The 10,039-nt window shown below is 40.3% G+C and overlaps 1 protein-coding gene across 1 annotated transcript; it reads left to right on the forward strand.

Annotated features, from left to right (window-relative positions):
* The first annotated feature begins 4,454 nt into the window (after nt 1-4,454).
* Nucleotides 4,455-7,049, forward strand: LOC148013897 (Rubredoxin-like superfamily protein). Its single transcript, XM_087666915.1, has 2 exons — nt 4,455-4,803; nt 5,595-7,049. The coding sequence occupies exons 1-2, from the start codon at nt 4,527-4,529 to the stop codon at nt 5,915-5,917; spliced, it is 600 nt and encodes a 199-aa protein (XP_087523041.1). The 5' UTR covers nt 4,455-4,526; the 3' UTR covers nt 5,918-7,049.
* The last annotated feature ends 2,990 nt before the right edge of the window (nt 7,050-10,039 follow it).

The following is a 10,039-nucleotide window of genomic DNA, read 5'->3' on the forward strand; positions in this document are numbered from 1 at the left end:
TACTGAAGTATGGTATGGCTGAATGCAAGCCTATGGAGACACCTCTTGATCAGAATGTCAAGCTGTAGATTGATGTTGGGAATGACATAGAGAATGTGACCATGTATCGACAGATGGTGGGCAGCTTGATATACTTGACTATTACCCATCCTGACTTATGTTATGCAGTGGGGCTGATTAGTCAGTTCATGTAGAAGCCTCGCAAACCACATTTAAATGCAATCAGGAGGATCATGAGATATGTAAAGGGTACTACAGATTATGGGCTGTTTTATGCATATGGAAAATCTCTTGACTTGACAGGGTTTACTGATGTTGATTGGGCTGGTTGTGCCTATGACAGGAGGTCAACCAGTGGCTATGCATTTGGATTGGGTAATAGTATGATCAATTGGTAGAGTAAGAAACAACCTACTGTTGCATTGTCTAGTACAAAAGCTGAGTACATAGGAGCTGCCTTAGCGGCTTGCGAAGTAGTTTGGTTAATGAAACTGTTGAAAGACTTGGGAATACAGCTGGAAAGGAGAGTGAGATTGCATTATGATAACCTCAGCACTGTTATGTTGGCTAGCAATCATGTCTACCATGCTAGGTCCAAACATATTGAGGTTCACTACCATTTCATCAAAGAAATGGTTCTTACAGGGCAGATTGACTTGATTCATGTGAAGACTAAAGACCAGGTAGCAGACATATTTACCAAGTCTCTTGGTAAATAAAATTTCATATACTTTAGACAACTACTTGGAGTTTATCAAATGGTTTGAGCTTGAGGGGGAGTGTTAGAATATCAAGCTCTCGTTACTCTTCAATCAGTCTATCTTTATGTGTGTGACCGACATTAGCTGGATACAGCTGTACACGTGTGTGACATTCAATAAGTCGATGTAGTCCACGAGGGATTCACTAGTAGTAATAAGGAGATGTCACCTGCGTCCAAGAAATATATGAAAATACCCCTTATCTACCCCTATTTATGGGACCTTACCTGATAAAATGTACCTTCCTTCCCTTAAATAACCCCTCTCCCTTACGCTCATGTGGTACCGTACATTAAACCCTAGTGGACCCCTCGGGACGTAGTCATTGACTTAACCACAGTTAGTCTTGGTTAGTCATACCTATGTGTGTAAGTCTCTTTCAGTTTGTATGATGGAAGAATAATGGAAGAAGACCAACAATGAGCTGAGGCTCATCTTTCGCTCCACTCTCTCTCTCTCTCTCTTCGAACAGTTAGTGGGGTTCTTCTTCCCCCACAAACACCTTGCATGATGTGGCTCTTATTTCCTGAACTCAAGGACGGGGTACACTAGTCCTTAAAGGGTGGGTTTAGACCCGACAGACAAATAGGGGTCCCAAATACAGACGGCCAATCAAATTTCAACATGGAAAACTATATGTTCATACACATGGTGGAAGGCCAAAAAAATTAGGGGCCCTTTTTGACACATCATGGCCAAGTTTTTGCTTCTCTCTTCCAGCTTGCCCAGCACCATATACTTCTCCTTCACGCCGCATCTTCTCTTTAGTGCCTTGCTTCTTGCCTATGCAGTTGGTCCTTAAAGGGTGGGTTTAGACTCGGCAAACAAATAGTCCTTAAAGGGTGGGTTTAAACCCGACAGACAAATAGGGGTCCCAAATACAGACGGGCAATCAAATTTCAACATGGAAAACTATATGTGCATACACATGGAAAACTGTATGTTCATACACTAGTCCTTAAAGGGTGGGTTTAGACCCAGCAGACAAATAGGGGTCCCAAATACAGACGGCCAATCAAATTTCAACATGGAAAACTCTATGTTCATACACATGGTGGAAGGCCAAAAAAATTAGGGGCCCTTTTTGACACATCATGGCCAAGTTTTTGCTTCTATCTTCCGGCTTGCCCAGCACCAGATACTTCTCCTTCATGCCATATCTTCTCTTTAGTACCTTACTTCTTGCTTATGCAGCAAAAGCTCCAAGACTGCCATTGCAGTTCTTGAGCTCTCTCTCTCCTCTATATATACGTGCTACTTCGATCACATCATCAAACTCTCATTGAGCTTCAATCATCTACATGTACTCTCTCTCTCTCTCTCTCTCTCTCTCTCTCTCTCTCTCTCTCTCTCTCTCTCTCTCTCTCTCTCTCTCTCTCTCTCTCTCTCTCTCACAATATGTAGCATGATTTGCATGCCTAGAATTTTCTTTATTTCTCTCTCTAAATTAGGTGCATTATCTCTGTGAATTGATGCATCTCTCTCTCTCTCTCTCTCTCCCCCCCAACAAGGAATGCAATCTGGAATGCAATCTACATTGAACTCAAAAATTGGGTTTATTTGTGTATGTATGTCTCTCTCTCTCTCTATGCATTGGATCAATAAATCAAGTCTAGAAATTGGATTTGTGTTGAAATTGGGTGTTGGAAGGCCTAATTTATGCAGTGCTGTGTCACACTAATTTTCCTTGGAAATTGGAAAAGTATTGCTTTTAGTACTATGTTTGTAGATGGGTATTATAACTCAATTTTGTAGTAGTACATTATTTAATTTGAAGCATTCATTGGTGCACATCATAACTCAATTTTCATTTGTTGTAGCCTCAATACATGTGATAGAAAGTGTGTGGAGTAGGATAAAATAGAAAAAACAAAGTTAGGTACAATTTTGCTATTCTTTTCTCTATATATTTGTGAATGTCTTCAAACTCTTGACAAAAAGTTTGTGGAGGAGGATAAAGCAAAAAAAGGAGGTTAGGGACAATTTTGTCTTTTTTTCTCTATATATGTGTAAATATGTTGTCGATTGTAATCAAATGATTGTCTTATTTTGTAGGCTTGCAACAATGCTTTTCGCAAATACACACAAGACTCTCAAGATGACATTGTCATGGAATCATAGCCACAAATATCTTTGGATAGCAAAATCTCAAGTGCTTCAGGTTTGCTCCCAAACGCACCGTATTATTTGTAGCATCTTCCACAAATGGGTATGCAATTCGGAATACCTCCACATGGGTTTAGTGCTACGCTTAATGATGGCTCCTATTCTAAACACTTGCATTAAACAACAAGTTTTCTACTGTGTTTGGGAGGTAAGACACTCACATGAGACAAACCATACCACTTCAAACCCGTATTTGCATAGCTTTGCATAGGTTTGCAAGTCGAACTCCACTCGAAGTTCTTGTAGATCTCTATGGATGTGGGAAAGGTATAACGCGTCACATAGTGCTACAATTTTGTGCAGCATTGGTAGCATCAGGATTGAAGGATACATATATACGTTGGCCAACACTATTTTGAATGCAAAAGCTTTCCAAACAATTTGAAGCTATCAAAGGCATTCCGTTTGTGATTGGTGCCATTGGCATAACACATATCCCCATCATAGCACCTAAGAACAATGCAACAGACCACTATAACAGAAAACGTTTTCACTATATTTTGTCACAGTTGATAGTTGCACTTGATTGCACTGCTTGGGACTATGATGTAGGTTGATGTGGGTCCATACATGACTCTGTAAACTTTGGCAATAGTGCACTTGGGATCCGATGCAACAAAGGTAACCTTGGCAAGTATTGCTTAGTAGGTTGATTGTGCATACACTGCAAAACCGTACATGCTAACTTCTTTTAAAGGAAGTAAGGTAGGCTTGTCTAAGATGAAGTATTATTGGAATTTCATCCAGTCTAGTACACGGATGGCCATTGAGAGGGCCTTTGGATTGCTGAAGGCAAGGTTTCGGATTCTCCTAAAATGCATAGACATGGATTTGCTTAATGTTTCTGACATTGTCACTACATGTCTTGTGTTGCATAATATTTGCATACTACATGGTGATACCTTTGACATGGATTGGGTAAGGGATGTTGAAACAACCCTCAAGCAATCAATAAACCTTGAGGTAGGGACCACAAGGACATCAACATCCACCTTATTTGAAGTTCATGTAGTTCTACCAATGTCAAAAAGCAGAGGTGGTCAATCGAGCACAAATTGAAGTGGATGATGTAGAGACCAACAGTATGGGTAGAGGTCCTGAACGCAATGACAATTTGGCTCAAGTAATGTATAAGGAGCATTGTTGTCGAAACATCCAAGTGGTTTAAGCTTATGTGAGGGTGATGTTGATGATCATAGAAGAGGAGGCGAGCAGAAAATAGTGGGAGCAAGCGCAAGCCCTGTGAGTTGCGGCAGATAGCAACGGAGTGATCACTGTCATCTTCTTTCGCTCCTTTCGTTCCTTTCCTTGTTCCCCCAAAGCTTGTTTCGCTCCTTTCCTTGTCCACCACTAATGTGAATGGGATGGGGGGCAACTCTTGGGAAATCCTTGTGGATGGGTGGAAAGGGGGATTTTTCACCCTTTTGTCCACCGTGCAAGTGTGAATCCGCCTAGTTTGATATTATTATAATATAACTGAAATTGAAAATTCTACTTGTTCTAGATAAGGCACAAGAGCATTAGAGGGATATTCCAAATGGTGGGCAGCCTCTTTTCTTGGAGGGAGTGGAAGGAGGGGCTGCAGCAACCGCAGCACCAATGGCCATGGCTACCACCACCTTGGATTTGCCATTCGTGTCCTCCTTTGGCCCCATTTCATCAGGCGGCGGCAGCAGATGGGAGCGCGATGCAACCGCCATAGCTCGTAGGAGCCGAAGGCCAGTTTCTCCCTTCTTCAGAGGAGTCCGTGCCCGGCGCACCCCCTGCCGCATGTCCCTGAACGTGAACAGTGAGCCTGCTGAGGCAGAGAGCCAGCAATCCGTCCCGGATGCTGCTACGACCCCTGCTACCGAAGACCCCATCGACCCTCGCCGAGGTTCAATCTCTCTCTTTTCTGCTGAACCTGTAGGCTCTATGTCATCTCTGTCTAATAGAAGATCCGTACATTATACATATTATTAACCCTAGAATGCAGGACAACAGTTAACATGATTGCCATCATGCCATTGAAGCAGGATCAATGACATGAATGTCATCATGTCATTGAAGCATCATCGATCACATAAGCGCCATCATGCCACTGTAGCAGCATCACAATGAATGTCATCCTGTCTTTGAATCAGGATCAATCACATGAATGCCACGATATCAATTGCGTGAATGTCATCATGCCATTGTAGCAGCTTCACATGAATGTCATCCTGTCATTGAAGCAGGGGATCAATCACATAAATGTTATCATGTCATAGATGCAACATCAATCACATGAATGTGATATTGAAGCAGGATTAATTACATGGATCTCATCGTGTCATCGCAGCAGGATTAATCACACGAATGTCAATTGTGCCATGGAGCAGGATTAGAAATTTGACGCTGATCTCCCTCCATGGGTTGAATCAAAAGCTTCAGCTTTGCCTTCCATGGGGCTCTAACTGACAGTGGAAAATCACCTTGGATCTATTTCCCATTGCCCTCCATATGAATTGGTGTATTCTAATCTTTACTTTTACTGGTCTGAGTTGATCTTAGTGCCAATCTTTTAAGGTATTGGTAGAAACAGATTTGTCTTCAAGGGGATCAGTCAGCTGAAGTAGCTTGTGAATTAGGCACTCTAAACTGGTGAGACATTGAGGTTCTGCAATGCTTTTGTGTTTTTTGCTGCAGAGGAGAAGTTTGCAGTCTTGAATACAGGGAAATGGGAATGTCGATCCTGTGGTTACATGTATGACCAATTTGTGGGGGACTTTTCCTATCCTGTGGCCGCTGGCACTGAATTTGGACGGCTTCCTGAGGATTGGCGATGTCCAACATGTGGAGCTTCTAAGACGTACTTCAACAGTAAAAGTGTGGAGGTTGCAGGGTTTGCAGAGAATCAAAATTATGGCTTTGGAACCAACACCCTGACATCAGGTCAAAAGAGCTTCTTGATTTATGGATCCCTTCTCTTCTTCTTCCTCTTGTTTCTCTCAGGATACTTTCTTCAATGATAGCTGAAGGTTACCAGCAGATATCAGGCTCAGAAAACATAGATTAAGATGTTTTGTGGATGACTTGTTTGATGGTTGGTCTCTTAGTACCATCTTGTATATATGTTTCATGCTGCTTTAATGAGTTTCTTGTACTTTGCGAGAGTAGATTCATGAACTTGTTTGCATTTCTCTTGGAGGAGTCCATCTAGAGGTCTGAATACTCTCCACATAAGAAATGCAGCAATAATCTGGCTCATTGCAAGTAACACGGGGGTGTCTCCCTGGAAACTTGGGACGTTTTCATTGGAGATGTGAGCACAACAATTAACTTGCACCCAGGTGATAACTGTGATTGATTCAAGGTTGCCCATCGACTTGCAGTGTCAGGTAATCTAAAATGCTAGATAATGCACCCAGCCATGGACTGCAGTTATGACTACAAGGTTGCACATCTCCAATGGAGTGAAGCTGGCCAATTTTATTGGTTATAATGTGCCAACTCCAGTTTTTGAGGCCTGTGCTTATAGTCAATGCCAAATCTGAGTGAAAGGAGTTGTCTGAACAGCCTGACAGATGTATTTCTTAAGGTAGTTGAACAGGTTACATTACTAAGAAAATTGGATGCTGCTGGAAGATGTCTCTCACATGAGACTGTTGTAGATCAAAGCATTACCTCAATTTTAAAATGCTTTGGTTTACTTTGTAAAAGAGTCTGGTTAAAACAGAGAACAGTAGCGCAGGCTAGGAAAAAGAGTATGTAGCTGTCTTAAGATGTGGTGTTGCCAGAGCTTGCAGTTTTCTGTTAATGGTGAATGGCATTATGATGTTATACGAATTTTTAGCTGGAGAAGCAAATAGGGAGACCTGGATCAATCTTCTATAATGGCCGAACAACTTGAACTTAATGATTGTGGGGAAGGCCTTGTGCTTTGTCCATCTTTTTTGGGCACACGTGCAGATTAGAAATGTACAATGCATTGGAGCTCAGTAATGGTCATGTGAGATGTTTTGGGCTCACCTAGATAGTGGTTGGAAGCCGCCATAGAATTGGGATTAGGAGAGTCTTGACATGGATGGCCATGGATATGACACAAAATGCTGTAATATTAATTTTGCAAATTGTAAGGTTGCAGAGTTTTTGATTTCAAAACTTTGAAGGCCTTTTGGGAAAATTTGCAGTTCGAATTTACATCAAACGTTAGTTTTTCATGAACATTGCTCTCACGTCGTATCGTGATGTGTATTTATAGCTTCTAAAGGAAGGGAATTGTGACGAGTCATTGAAATGCCACGAGACAAAAGATCCGCCTTGCACTTCATCCAATTTGACATGGTTATTGGCCAAGAACTTGAGCGCATGGATTTTTCAAGAATGAAAGATGTTGCATCTAACATGAAGAATAAAGTTCGTTGCGATATGCTCCACACTGTAATGTTTATATTGCTTGGAGGGCTTAGCCTGATTCGTAAATCTCAAGGTCAGTTGAATAGCTAAGCAACTAGATAACTCTGAGATATGCATACGTACAATTGTTGGCATCATGTGTTTTGAATACCATTTGAATAAACGGGAGAACTCTTCTTTCTATTATAATGCACCATTAGGAGATTGCTTTGTGTACACTGCCAGTTGTCATCCATCAGGAGTTCCTCATTAGCATGCTTGTCGAGGCACTCATGAGAGGTTCATCTTTAAACCCTTGGTAATTAAATCCCTTTCAGGACATCAAAAACATATGAATCCAATTTAGCTAGTTGTATTTTCAATTTCATGGGTGTTAATCATGAAGGTTTCCTTCGTTGTGGTTGATGCACATTTCAACTATAGAAAGCCCAATAAGTTGTGATGCATAATGAAAGAACCCACATTTAAATAATAAGATTTGTAGATATTGAAAGGAGTATACTAGTGGAGCTAATGAACACTAAGCTCCATAGAAAATGAAGTGAATACACACACGAGAATTGGTTTAGCATAATAAATATAACTAACTCGCATCGTTTCGTTTGGCCAAAGGATAATCCTTGAGGATGTTGCACAAAATTATTAAGGTAATCATTTCCCTTGTTATGGTGAAAGATGGACACTAAAAGGAGCAAGTGTTAGAAAGAGATGGTAGGTAATCTTTAAAAAAATACTAATGTATGATGATCATAACATGGCAATTATATAAATTGCATGTTATCGACAATGCTATCCCTTGAACTTCATATTGTTATTGCATGCCCTATGTAGCTTCATTCCATCTTGACTTAAGCAAGCTCAATGTGCTACAACTTTATTGAGAGAAATGCTAACTTGCATGTACAAGTTTAATAGGTCCTTTTTTAGATTTTGTTATGGTCATCTTGATTTCATATCTTGACAACAAGGGCGCTCTATCATACGCAAGAGCATTGCCCTTCTCTTCTTTTTTTTTTTTGGGCATGATTGCTTCCTTTTGCCACAAGAAAATGCCAAAAAACATGCTTCGCATGTAATAAACACCACATTTCAAACATAAGAATGTGAAAATTTTCAACAATCTTGAAAGGTAAAATTGGAAAATTTTGATATCAATAAAGCCTTAACAAAAGTTTCAATAGTCATTTAGAAGAGCTTTTTCTTTTTGAGTCTATTTTTCATATATTCGTCCTCCCATGATGAAAAGATCTACTACCTTGATAAAGCATAATTCCTAATACTAAAACTACACATGCATAAACTTTGATTCTATAAAATTTTATAACATTACAGTTAGAGCATCACATTCATCTTGATCTATCTCCTAATCTCATATTGGTCTACATCATATCCTATAGGGCATACATTGGATGCTCCCAAGTCAAAGATCACACACACACACACACACACACACACACACACACACACACACACACACACACACACACACACACACACACACACACACACACACAAAGAAAATCTCTCATGTTTTGTACATTACATGTGACACATTTCTCATTCGTGTAGACCACTTGTGGGAAATTAAATATGATGTATTAAATGCTTATAGATATCTCAATCATTGATCCACTATCATTTCAAAGACTCCATAAGAGAGGAGAGCTCTAATCCCATTTGATTCATCTTAGAATCCTTTGGAATATGAGGGGATGCAAGTGGCTTGAAGGGATGCAAGCAGACTTGCTTGTTCTCATCCAAGGGAAAGACATCTCCTTCTTCCTCTATTGCATATAAAGGACGGATATTCCAAGTTCTTGCTTGTTTGCATGCATAAGCAACACTTGGACTTACTCTCTCCTTGGCTTGGTCCCCTTGCTTGTGCACCACGTGCTCATGTGGCTAATGCCCACAATGTCTTCAACACACTTTCAATGCACAGATCACTCTAATATTAGTATGTATTTTCCCATGAGAATACCCTAGGATTGTGCTTTGTATAAACCCATACTTGGTATGCTATATATAAACCAACATTTGAAGTATTACACAATATGGGATGTATAAAGAACCTCTATGTTAGACTCCCTCTCTTGTGATGATTTGCAGTTGGCACACTATCCAATCTCTCTCTCTCTCTCTCTCTCTCTCTCTCTCTCTCTCTCTCTCTCTCTCTCTCTCTCTCTCTCTCTCTCTCTCTCTCTCTCTCTCTCTCTCTCTCTCTCTCTCTCTCTTTGTGCACGGAACATTCATATGCCAACTCGTTTTAGGAACTAAACAACTCAATAGATGCACACTAGCAAAAGCGCCGACCCTTTGGAGAGGAGGACATTTGAGAGAGACATTGTTTCCAAAAGAGCATAAATCTGGACATGACGGAGGAATGGATAACTTGAGGCTATGTTACCACATTGATACACGAGCTTATAAAATTATTCCAACATTATCGTGAATTGTTTTCAACTTCTCTTCTTTGTTGATGTTGGAGAAAAGCAATTTGTAAGGTTCTTATGGCTCCACAAGCTTCAAATAAACAATATATATGACAACATCAACAAAGAATATATGTGACAACATCAGGAGACAAATTTTCTAGTTAGATCTATTTGAAATAGTTTATGAAGTTCATGCTAAAAGATTTCCTACAATCAAAGCCAATTGTACAATTCTTAAAAACATGTTGTGTTGGTAGGGAGCCTTTCTTGATATAACACTTGCCCATGTGATGAACATAA

The sequence above is a fragment of the Lygodium microphyllum genome, chromosome 25, assembly GCF_053477565.2.
Source record: "Lygodium microphyllum isolate KBCC chromosome 25, Lygodium_microphyllum_v1.1.10, whole genome shotgun sequence".
NCBI lineage: Eukaryota > Viridiplantae > Streptophyta > Polypodiopsida > Schizaeales > Lygodiaceae > Lygodium > Lygodium microphyllum.